General features: G+C 39.9%; 1 protein-coding gene across 1 annotated transcript; it reads right to left on the reverse strand.

The window, feature by feature from the left end:
* Window positions 1-493: 493 nt before the first annotated feature.
* Window positions 494-20,190, reverse strand: Gpr37 (G protein-coupled receptor 37). Its single transcript, XM_075953607.1, has 2 exons — window positions 17,959-20,190; window positions 494-1,836 (listed from the first exon to the last, which is right to left on the reverse strand). Exons 1-2 carry the CDS (start codon window positions 18,958-18,960, stop codon window positions 1,018-1,020), a joined length of 1,821 nt encoding a protein of 606 aa, XP_075809722.1. The 5' UTR covers window positions 18,961-20,190; the 3' UTR covers window positions 494-1,017.
* Window positions 20,191-22,266: the final 2,076 nt, after the last annotated feature.

Genomic DNA, 22,266 nt, shown 5'->3' on the forward strand with positions numbered 1-22,266 from the left:
AAGGAATGGGTGGAAATGGTTTAAACAGAGTGCTCCTATGAAATTCTCAAAAATTTAAAAAGTAAAATAGAAGCCAAGACGGACTGTTAGAATTCAGAGCACTTCACATACGAACCACGATACTTCAGAGGCTATTGTTCAGTGGAAATCAGATGCCAGGCACATTGTTTCTCAGTCTTGATCTGCCCATAATCCCCCAAGGGAAAACCTGTCCCTCCATGTGCCAGTTCAAAGGTGGATTTAAAATAGACCTCTAGGAAGTAAAAGAACTCTATACCTACTCTTCTGTCTTTCATATTTTTAAAAATATTCAGAAATGATTTTACAGTGTGAATATTAAAAATACAGCTTAATTTTAAACTACAATATAATTTTATGAGTTATTATATAAACAGTATTATTTGGAAAACTTCTTTAGAACATAGTGATTACCTGCCTTAAAGGAAGATATAAAAAGATAAGGCCAGCTTCAAGTTGTGCATAGGACCAGTAATTGTATGTTTAAGGCAATTAAAAGATTTATTGAATCTTGTTAAAAGTAGATTGACAGTCATGTTAAAGAAGGATGGGTTGTTTATTTGGGGCTACTTTGCATGGCTAGAAGTACAAATCATTTTAGATACAATGTACTTTCAATCACAACTTAAACACAAAATAACTAGCAAAATCACAGGCCCGCCATCAGTATACAATGATTATGTTCTTAAAAGAAAGAAAGAAATCCAACAATTAATATTGTTAAGGTGCAGTAACTTTTAAATAAAATATTAGCACCATAGCAGGAAAAAATGATCTGAGACTGTTGACCACCTTCTTCTTACATAACTAAATAGAAACATTTTTTTTTTCCCAGAGCACAAATATTAATTTGCAAAATCAGTTCTAGAGTAGTTAATATCTCTTCCTCTACTTGCTTTTCAAAACGTTTGCCTCGTTCCCCTGCAAGGAAAAATATGAAGTAAAAATTTTCACAGGATATGAAAATCGGAGAAATCTGAGCTAAGCGAGCCGGGTACTTCAGCAATGGGTCCCCACGGAAGCAAAAGTGGACATCTCCCTGCGGATCGTGCTGAAGGGCGACAGCTCCAGCTCCGTGGTGTACTCATTGTCGTTGTCGTCGCTGGTCACAGTGGAAGACTTCTGGATGCACTCCTCACAGCAGCAACAGCAGCACTCCATGAAGGCCCGGCTGAAGGGTCTGCACAGGCAGAAGAGGAGCACGGGGGTAACACAGGACTTGAAGAACAAGAGGAACTGGCTGATGATGTTGAGGAGGTCCATCGTCTGCTGTGAGACGCCCGTGGCCATGTAGGCAGTGACGATGTTGCAGATATTCTCAGGGATGATGCAAAACCCATATAAAATGGTCAGGGCCACCACCGTGCAGTTCATCTGGCTCTCCAGATGGATCTGCCGCTTGTTCCCACGGGTACTGGCTTTCTCTGCTTTGCGGATCTTTCGTGCAGTCACTAGCGAGCAGGTGATGGTGAAAAGTGTAGGCAGACAAAAGTAGCAGCCAAAATACCACCAGAGCCGTGCACCGTCATAAGTAAGGGCCAAAACATAGATGGTGTCTGGTAAATCGGGAGAGATCTTTATGACACACCGTTCTGCAGGCGCCTGGCCACTAAAGCCCAAATCCTCCTTGCTCAGCTGGCGGAGGACAATTTCCGGAAGCGCCAACAGCAAAGCGCCAACCCAGATAACTGCAAGTTTGGCAGTGGTGGAAGAACAGTTTTCAATCATTTCATAGTACATCTGGACGTTGGTGGCAGCCCGGAAGCGATCTATGCACAGTGCACATAAGGTGAAAGTAGTGACGCCCAGAGAAGCCACCTGTGGGGGACACAGAATGCACAGGTTCTGAGAGATCATGGCACTGGAAAATAAAAACAGGAAGGAGGGGACAGCAAGGGAGATAAAGGGAGGGCAAAATAGAAGACGGTATAGGAGAGGAGGAGAGGGGAAGAAGAGAAGGGAGGACAAAGGAGGAGAGGGGAGGAAAATGGCAAGGGAGAACAAGGAACTGGAGGTGGTGAGTTGAAAGCAGGAAAGGATGAGTCTGGGGAAGGGAGGGGAAACTAGACCAAGCACTTATTTAAATCATTTGAGCCTGATAAAAAGAAAAATTGTAGCCTTTCTTGGGTGATGCACAGGTGTGTGTGTCACATACACACACACACACACACACACACACACACACACACACACACACACACACACACCATAGAGAGAGATGGGAGCTTCTATGAAGGTCAGCAAGTTCTGGGTGATTTTTCTTTCACAGATAAGAACCTCTGGAGGCTGAAAGAGTTTCAGTCACTGTGAAAATGCCAGCCATCGGAACATCAAGATAAACAGCAGAGACTGGCTTGTGTCTCGTTTTTATTACTTCAAAGGTGGTCACGTTTTTCCCCGGTGGGACTCGGGACCGTCTCACACAGACAGTGCCTCTGAGCTGATTGTTCCTCACAAGTTCCTTGATTGGAGATATTTCACCAAAGTTTCCAGAACAGAAATAATTGACCCTTTCTGGTTTTTTTTTTTCCCAAAGGCATAAACTTTTGCAAAAAAGAAAGAGAAATTCTCCAGGACCAAAATCATTGAGAAAAAGAATTTCAAGTCAGTAACGCCCCATTTTCTATATGTGATTTCCGGAAATTTTCATGCTGGCGCTGGATGTCCAGATGCACACAGATAGAAGATAAACTTAGGACCAATGAAAGTAAAGGCTCTGGAAAGATGAAATAGTAGGTGCTGCCACCAAGCCTGATGACCTCAGGTCCCACTTTCTGCAAGAAGAGACCTAACATTTGAAAGTGGTCCTCTGACTTCTGCTTGTGTGCACACTGATGCACGCATGTGTACACATACTAGATAGATACGCAAATAAATAAACGCAATTGAATTTTTTAAGTGGGTAAAAATTGGAGCAAAGACTCGCTTATGAATTTGGGATTTTTCCAGTACTGACACCTTTAAGGGTATAAAGGGGGAAATAGAAAAACTTAATACCATGATAATATGGGAATCATGGTAAATTTGTGGTGGTGGTTTGGGGAAGTCAATGTACATGGCATGAAGGCTAGAAGTTGCACCAACTGTGTGGGATGAAAAAGCTAAAAATGGAATTTAAAATCATTAATGATAGAGATAAATATAAATCTTCTTTTGAAGGGGTCAGAGAAGTCACATGGATAAAGGAAATATGAGTTAACAAAATCAAAATCACAATATATAAGACACAACTACCTCTATGTGCTATATGCACATAATAAAACATAAGAATTATATTTGTCATAAAAGTATACTCAAATACAAACATCCATTAAATGTAAAGAAATATGAGATGCTTAAATAAGGTCAATGTACACATAAAATAACCATGAAAAATACATAAAAGATCCAAAAGTTACCCCATTCTAACTACCAAAAATCCTCATATTGAAAAAGTGTTCGACAGATAGAATATTATATCAAAAACTCACTGCGCTTGTGTGCTTATGGTCAGATATCCAAGTAAGCCAATAGCTCCAGCTTAATCAGAAAGACATTCCTGTCATTCATATTCCAAGGCTTTTTCAAGGTTGCATATTCCTACTCAAAATATACTGTGATAGTTCATTTTGAGTGTCAATATGGATGGATAAGAAATACTTACTGGACCAAGGGAGGATACACATGGTTGTGTCTATTTTCAGATAGTTGAATCCTGAAGACTCTAACCTAGTGATGCATTGAACCCTAGATGGTTTTATAATGTGTTGGCTTTATTGACATTGACAGGTGGTAAAAGGTGAGAGGAAGGGCCAGGTTAGGAAAGAGTAAGTCATTGGAGGGAAAGTCCTAGAGATTTATCTTGTCTAGAAGCTCCCCTCGACCTTTCTTTCTTTGCTTCAGTCTGTCAGGAGGTGAAATAAGGATGCTTTACCCAAGCCTCCACCATAGGCTTTCACAACCATGATGCTCTACTTAAACCTCCACAATGAAACCATTGTGGAGTGCTTCCCTAAGTTGTTTCTATCAAAAGTTTTGGTCACTGTGATGCAAAAAGAACCAAGACAAAGACTGCAAAATATTCTTTAAACATCACACTTATTCTAGTGAAGCACAGAGATACACAGCTGATGTATGTACATATTTGTTGATGCCAACACTAAGTCAAGATTTCAATGGGAACAAGCAGCCATCCCTCCACTTAACACTCACCCAAGAATGGCTGAGTAATCATAAAGTCACAAGCTCAACAGTGCATCACCTGAAACGATATTTAAGTAGATATCTGGTGGGATGTGTAAACCATTTAGAGTTTAATGAATATGACCACTGTTTAGAGGTTTAAACAAGGACAATAAATTTCAAAAGGAGTTAATGATGCTTCAGAAAGAAAAGTCTTCAGGGAGATGAAATGCTTTGGGCTTTAACCCAGAAACTGAGTTAACTGCAGCTGTTTCCACGCTTGTTGATGAGAATGTTTTAAACCATAGTTATTATATATCATGGCCTGGCAAAAATAAGAGCAAGGAAATTACAAATATAATGCTAGTGTCAGTTTTTTAGATCCCAATGGGATCATGATAGCAAAACCATTATAATTCTCTGACATTTGTTGCTTATCTGGTACATTCGAGCGGCTGCTGTATCCAGAACTACGTCAACATGCTTCAAAGGTTCTGTCCAATATGCTTTCTTCTTCCCACACATGACACATCACACAGCGTCCCTAAGCTCTAATATGAAATATTGTCGTTGCCTATGTCATGACTTCTCTTATTATTATTGGTGAAAATAATCTTAAAATGGAATATATTTTAAACGCACAAAAAACAAAAGGCAGGAAAAGTTTACAATAGAGCTCTACACGAGTCAGATAAAGAGATTATGCTTGAGCTTATGGCCCTAATTCTTGAAGTTCTTTTCAAAATCCTCCCAAATACTTGTACAAGAAACATCAATTGTTTTAGAGTTGGGAAAATGAAAAGCCACTTGTAAAAATCAACTTTGAAGTATGGAGAAAATTGGAGGGAGACAGGGTCAAGAGTGATATAGATGCTCATTTATAAGTTTCACAAACAATTTAGTAATAAATAATAAAGGTTAAAACTAACTTTTACAATGATGATCCACTCTTCTTGATGGATAGTTGCTTCCCATGTCACCTCCAAATATTAAACAATTCTACAACTGAGGTCCACATTGCATTATTGTTTTCTAGCGAGGCATTTTTTTTTAATATCGGTAACCACACTTGGAAGGATTTTAAGCAGGATTATTACGTAAAGGTCTCCACCAAACAATATCATGTGAAAATGACAGCGCTTTACAGATTTTTTCAAATCTCATATTTATATTTAAGGTTTTGAAGTGTGTTGATTTATTTCTTTTAAAAATGTAAAATAAAGAAACCCTCAGATGCTCAGTAAATCTTCCCAAGAGTCTCTGTGTAGCCACCCTAAGGAAAATGTTTGTGCATGGTTCACTTTCATCACTGCCACTAATATTCAGAGTCCGTACACAAATATGAAGCCCCTGGGTTTCCTTTTTCAAATGATGAATAGTGCTTGTGATAAGAGGAATCTCAGTAATGTAGAAACAAAAGACTGAGAAGATACAGTCTCTTAGAGGCTCAATGCATCTACTGGCTGACCGTTTTCTTTCATTACTTACAAAAAACACACTATTTAATATGGATGCCATATTCCTTTCCTTATTCTAATTACTAGTTTAGAGAATGCTAAATTCTGAACCACGTATTACAAGTGTTAGTGACTGAGTCAGTCACACAGAGCATTTCATAAGAAGGAAGAGCCAATGCATGTGGAATGACAGGTACTAAATGGGACTGGTAGATTGCTGTAGTGACTGTGGAAGCTGCCTCTTAGGGAGAATCTGCTCCCTTGTCTAGAGAAAAAGCAAAACAGTTCCCAGGTTCCATACGGTTCCTCTCACAACAAATGTCAGGGCAAATTCAAGCCAGATTTACATGTGTTCCAACTTTGTTCATTCGTTCTCTTACTGCATTTGATTGGAAGATAGACAGACACATTACCAACGCTTCAGTACCAGGTTAGAATCCAAAATGCATCTGCTTTCCTCCGTAGCTGTCTTGAGAGATCATTCTAGGTTTCATGTACAAAATTCACATCGTTCCCGTAACAAGCTTCTTGTTTACAAATCATTCTTCTCTCTGATAGCATGCTTTAAAGTTTAGAGCCAGCAGAAATACCATGAACCCAGAAAGGTCGCAAGAGCATCAGAAAGAGCTATTGAAGGGGACAGTAGGGAAAGCTGTGCTATCCCAGATGCTGATAGCCCTTGAAATGTAGTTGCCAACAGCAACCGCAACCCAAATGTCAGTCTTAGACCTCGCTGCTCTCCTGCTGTCACCACCTGCAGACCTATTACTTCAGATATTTCCTCAAAATTCACTCATGCACTAAATTTTATGATGTGGAAGAAAAAGGAACATGTAAAATGCTCTACTAAGTAACTCCCCGGACTATTTATAGAAGGCTTTAGCACATGTAAAGATTTAGCTGTTTATCCCAGAGATAAATTGATAAAAATCATCAGAATAAGGAGCATTGGCCCAGTTTCTGCACACGCACATATAAATCTACCTATGTAATTAAAAGTGCCTAAACATTAAGATAACATGAAAAGATCACTATCACAATTTTAAATATACCTGTTTACGTACAGCTAATTAAAACTTCTATGAGGACGAATAATGCAATTATATGCAATTATACAACTGTATCACGAACTCTGGATCTTCTGCAAGTAACGACCATATCTGATGGCTAAAACTCACTGCAAAGCATGTTCTCGGGAGGAAAGCCGTTAAGCGTTGGCTTAGATAGATAATTCCATGGTGCAACACCCTGAGATGGAATGAGTAAGATGCCGTTTCTTATTAGTTAAATGGCAATGGGGAGAATAATAAACAACATCAAAAGCAGAAATGATAAACATTTTTGATAGACAAGACTATTTTTCAAGGGTAGAGAGAAGCTAGAAGCAGAGAGTTTGAAATACTGGGGAAACAAGTCATTATGGGCTAGATATCAAAATTCAGAAAAGGCAACAGAATCAAAATAAAAACTCAAAGATCTTTCTTTCAAACAACAATGTCCCGCTGTTCTCTGTATCCCGGAGGAACAACAATGAAGCTCCTTCAGCTCTGTGCTGTCATCATCCAGTGCAGGGAGGCCTCAGGGAGCTGTAGCCATCTCCAGCATGGCTCCACGGGACAAGAGGGATGCAGCAATGGCCCCAGTCTGAAGACTGGCCCAGGGAAACTGTAGATGCAGCATCAAAGAATGGGCTTAGGGGCCACTCTCCTTAATCACACTTACAAAGTGGCTGTCACAATTTCAGCATCATTGTGGATTTATTGAATCCTATCTTTAGCAGTAAAGGGAGTGTTAAATCAGTTCAATGCTTTAAAAATAAATTTGTGTCCATACACACATACATACACATATGCATACACACACATGCATGCATGTGTGAACGCATATACACAGATATATATACACACACATACCTATAGAACTATACAGGTTATATCATGCTTACTGGCAAAGAAAATAATTAATAAGTCATAATTGTGTTCTCAAATGGCATCAGACCAAAAGTATAATTGCTCCATTACTCCCTACTTGCTGCTATTTATCTAGCAAGTAGCCTTGTATTTGAAATGGCTCTACTGAATAAACGGACTTGACTTTATACAATTTATAGATGTTTTCTGTGACTCCCATTACTCTGGGACAGATTCATGTATTTTAGAATCAACTAAAGGTATCAACTCAAGGAGATGGGATGAGAAATATAAGTTCCAAATTGGCTACAAATGTCTAACTGGCTTCCTAGATGACCAAATAATAAAACTTTCCATATTACCCATACCAAGGTTATGGTCTACATCTTTGCAACTAGCACCAATGTATTAAGCCATTAAGTTGGGATCATTTGGGATTGGCCATTTCAATTACATGCTAACAATTGAAATAGTCATGAATTATACCTTAAGGCTTTCATTCAACTCTCTAGGCTCAAAGGATGAAGGACACAGGCAAGAGAAACTGAAGACCACACAGAATTTGACTCTCAATATGCTTTTTGTTGGTCCTGACACATAGAGTGACCCTCATAAAGATGAAAAGATTTTTCTCTTCTTTAGGAGAATAATAGCCCAGAACGGAGGTCATCACTTCATCTGCCACTCTCATCATTAACAGGACCATTTAATGTCTGAATGGCAATCCAACATTTCTCTTATATGCTGGTGTATTTTAAAGATGGAGCCGGTGCTTTGGTAACATTTGCCAGTATCAAGATTTATTTGGTGCTTGAAAAGGAGTGCTGACCGAAGCCACTCATTATACAAGTTACATGGCATTTTATAGTTACATGTTTTAATAACTCAAACTAGACTCCACTTTTAATTCATATAAAAACGTATTCCTAATTGTAGTCAGGGTTGAAGTCACACAAGTTAGTGACTGAAACATTTCAGTTCACATCCAGTACCGTGAGAGACAAGCTATCATCTTCCCCTTGACCCTCTTCGATAAGAAGAAGGGTACTGTAGACTCCTCCCTCTACTGTGGAATCTGGGAAGATACTTCAGTGAAATGAAATAAAAGAAGTATAAGCAATATAGGGAATTTTCAAACTATAGTAAAAGTGGCTTCATTTGTAGATGACTTCCAACGTTTGCATCTAAATGTTGTTATAGACGCTAACCAATCAATACAGATACTTCATAATGAAACAACCCAAATATAGTTCCCTTTCTAGAAACTACAGTGTTCTTTGGGATACCTTTCATCCCTGTTAAGGGTTAACTAGAGAAACTCAACTGAGTGATTATGGAACTCATAGATAGGCTCTGACTACCAAATGTCATGTTCTTCTGGGAAGTTCATGTTTATGATAACATGGGTCCCAAATTTCTGCTTGGCTTTGCTGATGACCGATTTAAGATCTCTATGTTATAAAACTGACGAGTAATTACATCAATAAGATATGGATGACAATGTCCTTAGGGAAGGATTCAGTGTGAAACTCTCTTCTTGCATAAGAATAAAACAGATTTCTCTTTCAGTCATAGGTGATTCTGAATGGTTTCCTAGGCGTTTTTAAGAAATATAAACAGAACAAGGCAAAATAGCAATCACAGTGCTAACAGTAGGAGGCATACTTTATAATTCAAGATATAACAGGATGCATTGTACTCATTGCTCAAGGATTTCCATGCTTAAATAACTTCTGTAAAGTAGGGAAATTTCTAACTGAGGACATTAAAACTGTATTCTAACTTTGCTTTTATAACTGAAATGTTCAATACATCTATTTATGTAGTATCTTTTGTTTACATGGTACTCTAGAGAACAAGGGCATTATTGTTAGCAAACCCATTCATCTGGGCCATGAATGGCAATCTATTATAAGTCAGTGGTTACAGGGATAACACCCAGTCAGGAAGGGGCAGGATGGACACAGGGTACTTTCCTTTCAAGTCTAAATGGCTGGAACTTCTATGCTTTTGTCTTTTTTCTTGAATTTTCCATAATCTTCATCCTTGCAATACCTCAGGGCAACTTCAACAGGAAAAGGATACTGTACACCAGTGGAGGGCGCATTCAATAGAACTGTTGTTGATCAGATTGCTGTAATAAGATGACCTTTATCAAAAAGGTCTTCATTTTAGAGTTAGTACATTGATAACTATGGCAGGAACAGGCTTTGATTAATGTTTCCAAAACCAAAGGGTGCAAATATAAATAAGCCTCCTCCTCAGCTCTGAAATCAAAGGGTTTGTCACAACCATAACTCCACAAAGAGAAGGTTTCTTGCACTTTGAACATGAAAAATACTGAATATAACACTTCCATACCTAGTGCAAGCCAAAGTTATCTGTCACACCTAGCCTATTTTATTTATATGTGATTTCTAATGTCACTGAGAAAACTATGCAAAAAAATACAAGACATCAACTGATGACTGCCATTTCAACCTCCTCTTACATATTTTTCTGCTGTTTCAGTTTAAAAATAAGTTCACTCTACCAAAAAATAAAAAAGACTAAATAAGACTATTTTAAAACCCTCATATTGGTTCAAAAAATTGTTTTGATCCCATATTTTGTCTTTCAAGTTCCAGCTTTAATTAAGGTTTCCTTTCAACTAAAAAATTTATAGCACAGTATATTCCTTCTATATTTAAAAGTAAGTTATTTGGCTAAATATCTGCCAATTTTTCATTAATTTTAAAAAGAAAATTAGGCAATATTGGCACCATTTGTTTTAAGATACACGCTACCATTTTAAATGAACTAATTAAAGGATAATTTTTCTATCGCATATTAATTGCCAGTAATTAGAAATTTGTTCCAAATGTCCTTTTCCCAAGCTCACAGTTTCGTTTACAATTCTTGGTACCATTATGATATTTTCTTCCCAACTTAATGGGACCTGGAACGGAAACTGGGCAAATATCCAAGGATAAGCAACAGATTTTCAACTTATTTCTCTTGTCATTCCTTAAATCTATTTGCATAATAGTGAATATACACTAAAAACAGAATTAATTGTAGTTGAATATTTCTGCCATTTTTAATGATACTGGAAAAAAAGCATTTAACATGAAATTTCTTAGTCTTTAACTAAGAATCTACTACTGTAATCTGATAAGGAAATAGCCTTCCTTTTTCAGTCCTCTTTAAAATGGAAAAATATTTGCAATTCTGACATCTTGAAGTGAATTAATTTATCAGATTGTCTTGTAAGAAAGATACTCAAACAAAGGACAAGACATAGACAGAAAAGGTAAGAGGATAGGAAGGCGGAGCTTGCTAAGACAAAGCTATTTCACAACAAAGTCGCAGCTGTTAAATGACTCTTAGATCTAATGAAACCAAGGCATTCTAAACAAAGATGAAATCAGTGGTATGGACCTCATTAATGTTAGGAACCATCAGAGTATGCAGAAAAATAACACTGAAAACAATCATAAACTCACAAGCAGAAAGTATCTGTTCTTTATGGCAAGTTTGTTACTGTCCTTTATGGAAATGATCTAAAAAATCAGTAACCACACTGCAACGAGGAAGACCCCAAAGTTTGAAGCTATCATAATTTCATTCTCTACCCTGAAATTTTATATGACATCATCTTTTCTGGCACAAAGGATAATATTTTAATGAGGATACTTAAGAGTAAGTCTTGGCAACAAGGTTGAGTTAATTATGGGACCTTGGCAGGTAAGTTCTTGGGAGATAAAATGAGGAAGTACCCTTGAGGAAGGGGAACATGACAACAAAATCAGAGACAAACCTTGGTGAGTAGAAGCCTGTCCATCTCTTACCTTCCAAAGCCTTTATCTCAGATGCAGGTCTATACACTTCCAAAGTGATACAATTAAATATAGGTATAACACATTTAAGAGGAGGTAAAATGCCTTCAAGGTCCATGCATTAGAATAAAGACCAAGGTACATCCTCACTGGCTCCACCCTTGGTTATACTCATAAGATCAAAGAAGTTTTTCTTTGCTTTTATTTTGTTTTGTAGCCATAGTTGGTTCCTTTTCTTTGTTAAAAGACACTTTGCTGATGTATTCAGGATACCATGGAACCCCTCAGGAACTCAAAGTTCTCAGAGTGTGCACTCCAGAAATAAACCCAGTTCTTGCTGAACTCCATTTTCTATGCTTCTTTGCCCAGTTTTGTAATAATGTATAAAGTCTATCCTTTGTCAGTCTTTCTTCTTAGTTTCTCTAAGCTCATATTAAATGCAATTGCACGGCTTTGAGATTATCAAAAATTACCCAATTTAATATATTGTTACATTGCTAAATAAAATTCCAATTAGTTAATGCTTGTATAGACGAACAGGACTAAAGTTATTAAGTAAAGATAGTTTATTTGGAATTTATATAAATTTTGTATTTTAAAGAAATTTCTAGTCCCTTTCTTTCTGCTGCCTTATTTTTTTAATTTTTTCCTTTTCTTTATCAACAAATTTAATGATATTATGAAAATAAGAATTATATTTTCATAGTTACGATTTTTCAACATGGATCCAAGCAGTGAAAGAATTTAAATTAGTGGTAAGAATGTAACTGAAAAGAACATTATAGGGAGCAGAGTTATCAGTTGAATTTCTCCATCTTTGGTCATAATTCATTATGATTATGAAATGTTCTGGTGCAAGACAATGGTCTATATTCTGTCAATTATATTTTAAATAAACACTCATTGGCCAGTAGCCAGGCAGGAAGTATAGGTGGGACAACCAGACAGGAAGTAGAGGCGGGTCAATGAAAACAGGAGAATTCTGGGAAGGAGACAGCTCATTCCTCCCTAGTCCTGTCCAGACACTGAAGAAGCAGGATGTAACCTGCCCCGCTGAAAAAGGTACCAACACATGAAGCTAACATAGATAAGAATAATGGGTTGATATAAGTTATGAGTTAATAAGAAGCCTGAGCTAAGGGGCCAATCAGTTTATAACTTATACGTAGATCTCTGTGTAATTTTCTTTGGGATTTACCATTTGTGGGAAGTGGGCAGGACAGAAACCCCAACAAGCAGGCCCTTATTTTACAATGGTCCAGAACTTTCCCAAAACTTCATTAAAGTCTCTATTATGGTTTTTGTTATACTGTTAAGATATTATATTACACTTTCCAAACTTTAGTTTACCTGTGATATTCATCTTTGGAAAGTTGTACATATTTTTCTGCTCCCTTGTCTCCTAACACATTGCCCTTGACCAAAGAAAAGCCTGATACATTTGTAATGAATGAATAGGCAGTGGATCAATGAATGCCTAATGTCATATATGAAAAAAAAACCTCATAGACACTGGTGATTTATTCAGACTGTTCTTAGTCATTTATCAGGTGCTATTTATTGTTTTATATATAACACTTAAGAGCTTAATGTCATCTAGTATCTCTAGGGGAGAAACAGAGAAAAATACATGTCTCTGCTCACGCTCCATTGATGAGCTTAAAAAAAGGTCTCATTTTCACAATAATCATGTTAGCTATTTGAAGCTGAAACTTGATTATTATATTCTTTATTTATTCAGCCCCAAATTCAGTTAACTTCATCATATACTTTTCCAGAATATAGTTGTAAATGAAAAAAACAGTCTGGGAAACTGATTCTTTTTTCCCACCAGCATTGCCAGCTAAATATTTTCTCATGTTTGGAAATGCAGCAAAGGATTACAACGGGATCAATGAGAAGTCATAAAATATTTGTTAAGTACCATTCTCACAGATTGAGTCCATTTTCCCAGATAATATTAATAGTAACTTTCAAATTGCTCATAAAACTGCATGTTTCCACTTAAAAGTCCATCAGACTACCTAATAGCTAATCCACCATTAAAGCAAATTTAGCATCTGCTGTGATAAATGTGCTATTACTTGAAAGAGGGGGGTTAGGAAATTCTGTGTAGAACTGTACGCTTACTGGCCATGCCATCTTCAGCATTCAATTACCCTTCCTTTCTTCACTTGTCGGTGCTGAGTACAAGCTAAGGCAAGGAAAGAATCACTTGTTTTACACAGCTTCAAAGCAGTATTTCCAGAGCCATTGGAAGTGTCATCTTTTTTCATAAGGAAAATATTCTAGATTTATCACAAATTATTTATGAGCAGAATTTCTGGTGAAATGTGTTCCCTTGAGTCATCTTTTACCTCTCTATAGGAATCTGGTACTCCAGCAATATAAAAAGCTAAATTCGTGATGACCTGAGACCAACTGGAAGCCTCAAGCCCTTGCATGAAGGTGTGGTCCTTCAATCAATAGGGGAAGTTATATCATTTGGAACCCATCTTTAACATCTAAACAAATAATTTTTGGCAATGGTCTGGGATCATCTGATACACTGATTCTCACTGACTTCCCTCCATCAACTAATGAGCAAAGGGCTATTCCGCATGCCATATTCAGTGTCTGAATCATCTCATCTGACTTTAAACACGTGCTCCATCTTTGAGTAGCTAGGATGGTAGGTAACTCTTACACAATTCTCCTTCTACAACCCATACCCAAGCTTCCACAGCACAAAGGCACTATGTATGTCTATTTCTCTGAGTATTATTTTCCCTGGTGTCTATGTGATAAGCTAACTTAAACTGATGTGTCTACAAAGATAACTCCCAAAGCCGTCAAAGTTCTCTTCCCCTTCTTTCCCACATTCGTTTTTTCTTTCTATTGTCCTTCATCTTTATTAGTTTTAGGCCCAGCTATGCTTATTATAATAGTTTTTAAAATGTGTCACCTACAAATCATGGAATTTATTGCAGAAACAGGATGAAAACTTATGAATAGCAAGAGTTTTGAGGTTCACATACTGAATCATGCTGACTGGCCTTATGATGCTTCCTTATCTAATAGATGTAGGGATAATTTTCAAAGGATACAAAGAAGTAGAGAAAAAAATCAAACCATTCTTTGGATACAATTCTGCTTTATAAGCGGTTTTTAACCAGCAAACTGATGAGTTTGTGGGTCTGGGTACCTCTGCTTAGGTACATTTGCTAAATCTCTTCCTTCATCATTAAAATGTGGCTAGATCCTACAGTGGATTATCTGAAGTAATTTGGAAAGGGTAAAGCGAGTACAGTGGATTCTGTGGCTCTCCAGCTGGTTGTTCCAACTCTTCCTTCAGGGACCAAGTTTTGTTTCCTTCGGATAACGGACTGTGGGTGTCTGACTGCCGTGGATTGCAATCCTCTCGAGAAATTGCTCCTCACCAAAGAAGTTCATTAGACTCAAGGTTACGCTCATTTCTGAAAGTTGTTTCTATCCATTGACAAGTTTATTGTAGACTCCAAAGGCCCTGTTACTCAGGTCCTTCTTTCTCTTCGTGGCTGCCCTAACACTAAAGTGCCCTCTGGTGTCAGCAGAGGTCTTTGTGACATCTTCATACACAGTAAAAATTCCAAACAAGTGTTGAGCCTGATTATGGCCCAACAAGCTTCATCTCCTCCCCCACCCAAGACCATATACAAAAAGGCTCCATCTCAGGGTTTGTGTATGCAGCAATCTCACTTGAGACTGTGAGCAAATCCTTTTCCCTTCTTTGAAAATAGCAGAAATGCAGTGTTTGAGTTTTGGGCTATAGCTTTTATTCTTAGAAATGGATTTTTGGAGTCTATTCTTTTTGGAGGGATACTTTGCTCAGCCAAAATATAGTGTGGGGAGGGCGTTGGTTCTGCCTCAAAATGATGTGTCAGACTTTGTTGACTCTCCATGGAATGCCTTACCCTCTTTGAGGGATGGATGGGGGTGGGGAGGAAAAAAGGTGGGGAGAGTGGAACAAGGGGAGAGAGTGGGAACTGGGTTAGGTATGTAAATGAGAAAAGAACAGTTTTCAAAATTAATCAATTAATTAATTAAATTGGAAATAGGAAACTTATACCATGGTTCAATATTATTTTATAAAACATGCTAAAGTATTGTAAAACTCTTTCAGTGGAATGAAATGTAGTGTAAAGATCGATTTTTATGTATATTGTAACAGTAAAAAGTATATAATACAAAATGTGTAATATAAGCCATGTTTTTAAGTAAATATTTTCAAGCAAGCCTTCACTTCTCTAGAAAAAAATAAAATCTCAATAACTGAAAAGAGGCAAGTCTATAAAAATTAGTAAAAACTAAGCAAAACTGCAAAGAGTACAGGAAGAGTTTTACTAACAAGAGGCTTTCACAAGTCTTAGTGAGAAAAGTAAGTTGAAAAGCCAGAATAAAGTGTCACTGTGTGTTTGTAAACCCTCAAGTTGGATATGGTGAAGCTCACCTGCAATCCCCATACTCCAGATGAGGAAGCAGGAGGATCAGGAGTTCAAGAACATCCTCGACTACACAGTATGTATAAGGCCAGCTTCCATGATATGGCACCCAATTTCAAAAAACTGAAAGCAAAATAAAAACTTCAGAAATAGTGAGAAACAAATTTAAATGCAAAATAAACACCATTACTTAGAAAAGATAGCTATCCTTAAACTAACCTAAGTTTTTATATTCTTCTGTTTGATACAACTTTTTTCACTTGTGGTTTTCCTTCAGTAACTTTGGTTGTTTTTTTTTTTTGTTGTTGTTGTTTTTTTTTTTTTTTTTTTTTTGGTTTTTTCGAGACAGGGTTTCTCTGTGGCTTTGGAGCCTGTCCTGGAACTAGCTCTGTAGACCAGGCTGGTCTCGAACTCACAGAGATCAGCCTGCCTCTGCCTCTCGAGTGCTGGGATTAAAGGTGTGCGCCACCATCGCCCGGCTGTTTTTTCTTTTCCTTGTCCTTTTTTTTCCTGCCTTCTTTATTATTTTTGTGCCCAGTGTATAAAACCAACCCCTGCCCCAACCCTTTAGTCCCCACTGAAACAAGTTAACACAGTTCTTGCTTGTAGGCTGCCTCTTCCGTTGAACTTTTCATTTTATTTTGTAAAGCTCCTTCTTGCCTAAATCTTTTAGCATTATTAAAAACAAAAACCAGAAAATGCTTAAACTAAAATTGCCTTTGAAAAGACAATAGTAAATTGAAACATATTCTTTTATGTTCCTCACTTAAGCCCTCTCAAATTAAAAAGTGAACTCTCTCTCCAGTAAATAACAGTATTTCGGAGTCACTCCATGCTTGGCAATAAGGGAGGCCCTGGATCCTGGTAAGTAGCAACAGCTGATTTAGCAATCATGGATGGTCCTACATCTGAGCCCTGACAGAATAACAGAGGGTCTTATTGACTGTCTCTGGCTTTGAACCTTCTAAGTAGACACTGTTTTCTGTTGACTTACCCTGGAGTTTTAAGCCGGAGACAATGCTGAACATAGTGTCAACTGGTCCTGGTGCCAGACAGATCAGAGGCCTTGCAATATTTACAGTTCCCCTTCTTGGGTTTCCAGAAATGAAATGGCCAGACTGAATGGAGAAAATCAAGGCCCAGCTGACTAAAACCACAACTGGCAGCCAAATACTTGGGCAGGTTCCAAGAGCTGGTGTTTAAAGAGGCCAATTTACAGAGAAAATTCCAACTACCAGAGCGACGGCTGCCACAGTAGCTTCGGCATGAAGCTGTAAAACCTTCCACTTGGCTCAAACAATTTTCATTTCCAAAGTTTGTAAGCTTACTGATTTCTTCAGAAACATTCTTATCTTAAGAGTAAATCCCTTAAAAATAGCCTGTTCTCACAGACATAATAGTAGTAAATTTGTTTTATGTACTTGGTAAAAGTTGGATTACTAGGGATGAGGGCTATCGTCTTATTTTTGTTTAAGTCCATTTAGAAGAATGACCTGTTTTTAAAAGTTTCTCAATTTTTAAAGGATCCACAGAGATACAAGAAAGACCTAAGAACTTAAGTGAAGTAGTAGGATAGAGAGTTTTGCCAACTAAAACTAATTTGGGAGGTTCCTAATACATCTTGAGGCCAACTGTAAAAAAAAAAATTTGTTTGAATTTTTTCTTACACATAAAATATAACTCCAGCTTTGGTAGTTTAGGAAGTACTCATTTGTCTTCCTGGGGGATGGGAAGATGGAAGAGTCACGATGAAACACTAGAACTTTAGTAAATATGCTAATGACTTCTCCCCCCCACCCCTTTTACTAGGCTTCAATAATGGCAACCACCAGAGACAGGCCATTACTTAGCCCTGGACTCTCTGATGGGTGCCAAGTCAGAAATACAGCCATATCCAGGTGATGGTTGTCCACATTATAGGACCATCTTTTTTCACAGGCCAGGAGCAAAGAGGTTTGAGAGCGATTTAGCAAAGCTTCTTTCTTTCATATACACACGTGCACATGGAAGTGACTGAGGGAAAGAGAGGACATTCAGAGAAAGAAGCAAGGGGTCCCACCAGGTAGTACCCCCAACCACTGTTCTTTGACTAGAATTCCGGAAACAGATAAAGGCAGTAACTAGAAGACATTACCTCGATATAGGGCACGATCTTGCAGGAGAAATCTTCCAAAAGCCACTTCTTGGTCAGCTCATGGAAGATGACCAGCGGTAGGCAGAAGAAGATGATGAGAAAGTCCCAGAAGGCCAAGTTTGCTAAGAGAGAATTGGAGATGCTCCTCATGTAGTAATTGTGGCACACGATGCACATCACCGCCAAGTTACCAATGATACCGGTCCCAAAGATCACCACGGATAAGCACATGACTGCATAGGCGCCGTAGGACTCCTGGGTCAGGGGGTAGAAAGGGTTCTTTAGTCTCACGCGCCTGCTTGTGCTGTTTCCACGTCGCGGACCCCCTTGGTCAGGGATCCAGTCATCTACAGACCCGTTTTGTGGCAGTGCCCTGCCTGGGGGAGCAATGGTCCTCCCTTCGTGCCCCGCTGGAGGCTTTTGGTGGGAACTCTGGAGTTGTCCAGTTCTCCGTGGCCAGTAAAAAAGATCTCTGGGTTCGGGCTCCATTTTCACACTCTTCTCCTGGCTGCTACGGGGAATGCCAGCGTCCCTGGGACTCATCTCTTCCCTGTCCCAAGTCTGAGGGAAGAGATGTAGGTCCGTGGGGTCCCTTCTCCCCAAATTTCCCAATGGCTCTTTACCCTGCTCACCTTTCCACCTCCAGGCAGCAGGTGGCTTGGTTGGACGACCCAAGGGCCCAGCAGCTGCGGCACCTGCCGCCTCTTCACTCACACCTGTTTTGCCGTCTCGGGCCGGTGGGAGGTCCCAGGAGGTCGCCCCTCTCACCTCTGCTTCCAGTTTCTCCCTGGGCATACGAACTCGCAGAATATCTCTCGCAGAATTTCCTGGTTCCCGGGCATCCCTGCTGTGGCGTTGGAGCAGTGGGGGACAATTGCCCCCGAGACAAGTTCCATTCTTGGCCTCAGAGACAAAGCTCAGGGCAGCAGAGACAGAAACCTTCATCAGCAGGAGAAGCAGCAGCCGCGATGTACGCGAGAAAGGCGCGCCCCGGGCCGGCATGGCTCGCCAAGGGCGCACCTAGTAGCCCCGCTCTTACTTAGCACCGACACCTGCTGCCAAACTTGGTGCAGAGAGTTAGACACATGTCACATACTCACCGCTGGGTAGTGGAGAGGAGCTGAAGACTACTGGGAAAGCAGGGAACAGAACTGTGGGGGGGGGGGAGCGGGGGGGACACAACACACCCCCTATAATCTTTCCACGTTTGGCGTCCTGTGCATTTCGCAGTCAAATGTAACCCAAGCTCTGATCACCGGAAGGTTCTCCCAGGGAAAATAGCAGATCCAACCAGACTGACCTTGAAAAGTTGCAAACACCACCCGATTGTTTCCTAATGTTGCGACTGGGCACAGCCTGGAGGAAGCCCCGCGTTCCTCCCTGCCTTTGGGTGGTGGCTGCCTTCTTGATAACAGTTGCTTTGCTATTTACATCCTTTTGGTACAGCTTTATCCAGTCGCTAGTCGAGGTCTCTTGAGAGAAAGAAAAACAAGTCCCCTCCACCAGGGGACTGGCTGTCACAATCCCACTCCCGGCTGGCAGGGAACCCGTTGCAAACAGAGCCAATGCTGGTGCTCAGAGGAAACTCTTGTCTGGTTTAACTCAGGCCACTTTCGAGGCTTCTGTTGCCAAGGAGAAGCCAGATTCGAAACCCGTGGCTGCTGTCAAAGTTGCTGCTCCTTCAGCTCAAAGTTGACAAGGGGCTATCGCCGGCGGTTGTGCATAGTGCCCAGGCGGAGTAGGCGTGGGGTGGAGGGAGAGGGAGGAGAGGGCGCTGCTGGTTTGTGCACAGTGCTGTGGGGTGTAGGAGCTTGTCACTGCCACCACCATCACAGCCCCGGCGGAGAGCGTGGTGCCTGGAACCGCCGCAGGCGGGTGGAGCGGTGCGTGGTCGCCAGGGGAGGTGGCCCGGCCTCTCCCAGCCGCTCAGCCACTGCGCGCGCTTCGCTCCAGGCCTCCTCCCACTCGTCCTCCTTCTAACAGAGCTTCTGGTTTGTGGAGAGAAGGGATCCCCTGGTGGTTTTACCACACACTAAACCCACACATGTTTCATTCAAGTCGTTCGCAGCGGCTTTCACTAGGAAGCTGTGAGCAACCAGGGAACAAGGGCGGCGGCGCCGCGGAGCCTGCATGTCTAGAAGCAAGGATGTGAACTCCAACGTCTATTTCCCTAGATATTCCAACCAGCCCGACCTAACCGTCCACCACCCAGGAGGGATCTCGGGACCGGGGAGTGCGGGTGGGGATCCCTGGAGAACGTAGAAAGGGCGAGACTCTGCGACCTGCAACAATTGGTATCAGCTGATGCGCATGCTCAGGCCTCACACTACCCCAGGGAATAGCGACACATTCACAGTCTTAGATTCCCTGGAGCAGCGGCAGAAGAGAAACAGAGTTCACAGGTTTCATTCAGTCCGTGAGAGAGAGGTGGTGGGGGGTGGGGGGGGGGTAACGTGAGCAGTCTCCAGGCGCCCCACTGCCTTTAACATTGACTTTGAAAGCATCCTGCCCGGAGGTGGGAGTGAGGGCAGCTCACCAGAGCATAAGGAAAGCAGCATCCTTGATGTGGACAGAACTGAGAACTAACAGCAGAGGGAGACCGAACCCCCAGCAAGTTGCCCATGCCTTTCAAACCCTGGATAACCATCATGGTATAGCTAATAAAACAGACAAATGCCCGCCCAATTAAGGCGTAAAAAAGAAGGAAGGAATAACATATTGTAAAATGAAGACAAACGCAACAACAGAATTATCAAAGAATACAAGAGAAAATATGATAATTGTGATAAAGAGCCACAAACTGTATCCTAAGCACTTCGATTTGTGAATATGTGTTTACACGGCAAGGGGGACTCTGTGATGAGCTTCAACTAAATATGGAGACGGGAAGAGCGTCATAGTTTATAAAGTGGTGTATTACAACACAAGGACCCAAGAAGAGAAAGGTCACGTGGGTGGGGAGAGCTGAGAAGATGAAACCAGGACATAAGGCTTCAAGATGAGAACTGGGATAAGGGACACAAATGTGCTCACGCTAATTCCTGCCTCCAGCTTCCAGAATCCATTTTTCCATTGACCCTGATAAACTTGCATGCATTTTTCAGAGCAGTGATACCACACTAATGAACAAATCAATCTGAAAATGTAACAACAGGATTAATTTAGAGGAAAAAAATACAAACTCCACAAAATAGCCCAAGGAATAAAAATTGCAGAAACAGTAAAGCCATCACATTCAAGAGACCAAATCAGTTATCAATGTACTCTCATAAGAACGTGCTGGGCCTTCATATAGTCTTAGGACTAAATGTACATTTGTGCAAAATGCTTGAAATGTACCGAGTTCTCTTTAAAAGCCACAGTGACATTATAATTAGTCAACATCAATCAGTGAAAAATAAATTTCCAATTAGGACCTATAAGATCCATATTCACTTGTACATTCCTTAATCCATTTATATATGTTAACTGTCCCAAATTAGTTCAATAGTTAGCAAAATATTCTGGGTAGGTTCATTAGAGCAGATCAGTGAACCAATTAAAGTTATATTCTCACTGAAGTTGTATTCTTTTGGTAGAGACATAGCAAATAAATAAATACCATGCATTGTGTTTTATGTTAGATGGTGTGCTATAGAGAAAGAAAGACTAATACTAATAGAGTTGTAGGTAGAGAAGGGCCCCATTCGGTGGATACATAGGATCTGGGTGTCCCTTCCTAGATGGCAAGACTGTTAAAAGTAGCATAAATGATCACAAGGTGTTCAGTTACCCAAGGTAACAGTAAACAGAGAAATATGCACAAACTTATACAGGAATTTGATAAGTACTAGCTTAACAAATGATGGAGATCTTTGAAGAAGTCAGCAAATGGTCTCAGGAAAAAGTTGACAGACTTATTTTCTTTTTTTCATGCTACCTATGAAACCCACACCAGATTAAAGACCTAGATACAAAAATTAAGTATTTAAGGCTTAGAGAAGGATAGTTAAGACGTTGTCATCACCACATCACAGTAAGAACAGCTTTGTTAAACTTGATAGAATAAAAGAAAATGACGACAAATATGACTACAGTAGGGTTTTCCACTCCTGAGTTAGTAAGGCCATGATCTCTACAGCCACAGGTTGAAACTGCAATGTGTTTGGGAGTATTACGGGTTCCTCGTATTGTGCACCAGGTAAAGAAAAACCTAGCTTTAGTTGGCCTTATGAGTCAGAAGCACTTCTATGGTACAAGATCACAGCCGCCATGAGAAATCTGATGTAACTTCTATGTGAGGACATTTCCAGAATGGTTTAAGTGAGG

This window comes from Microtus pennsylvanicus, chromosome 19 (genome assembly GCF_037038515.1).
Source record: "Microtus pennsylvanicus isolate mMicPen1 chromosome 19, mMicPen1.hap1, whole genome shotgun sequence".
Classification (NCBI taxonomy): Eukaryota; Metazoa; Chordata; class Mammalia; order Rodentia; family Cricetidae; genus Microtus; species Microtus pennsylvanicus.

What these genes read in the sequence shown, in the direction of transcription:
- Gpr37 (XM_075953607.1), bottom strand. Translation starts at nt 18,960, where the DNA reads ATGCCGGCCCGGGGCGCGCCTTTCTCGCGTACATCGCGGCTGCTGCTT. An exon ending in AGATCGTGCCCTATATCGAG is followed by an intron (nt 1,837 to 17,958) that starts GTAATGTCTTCT and finishes TGTCCCCCACAG; the next exon opens with GTGGCTTCTCTGGGCGTCAC.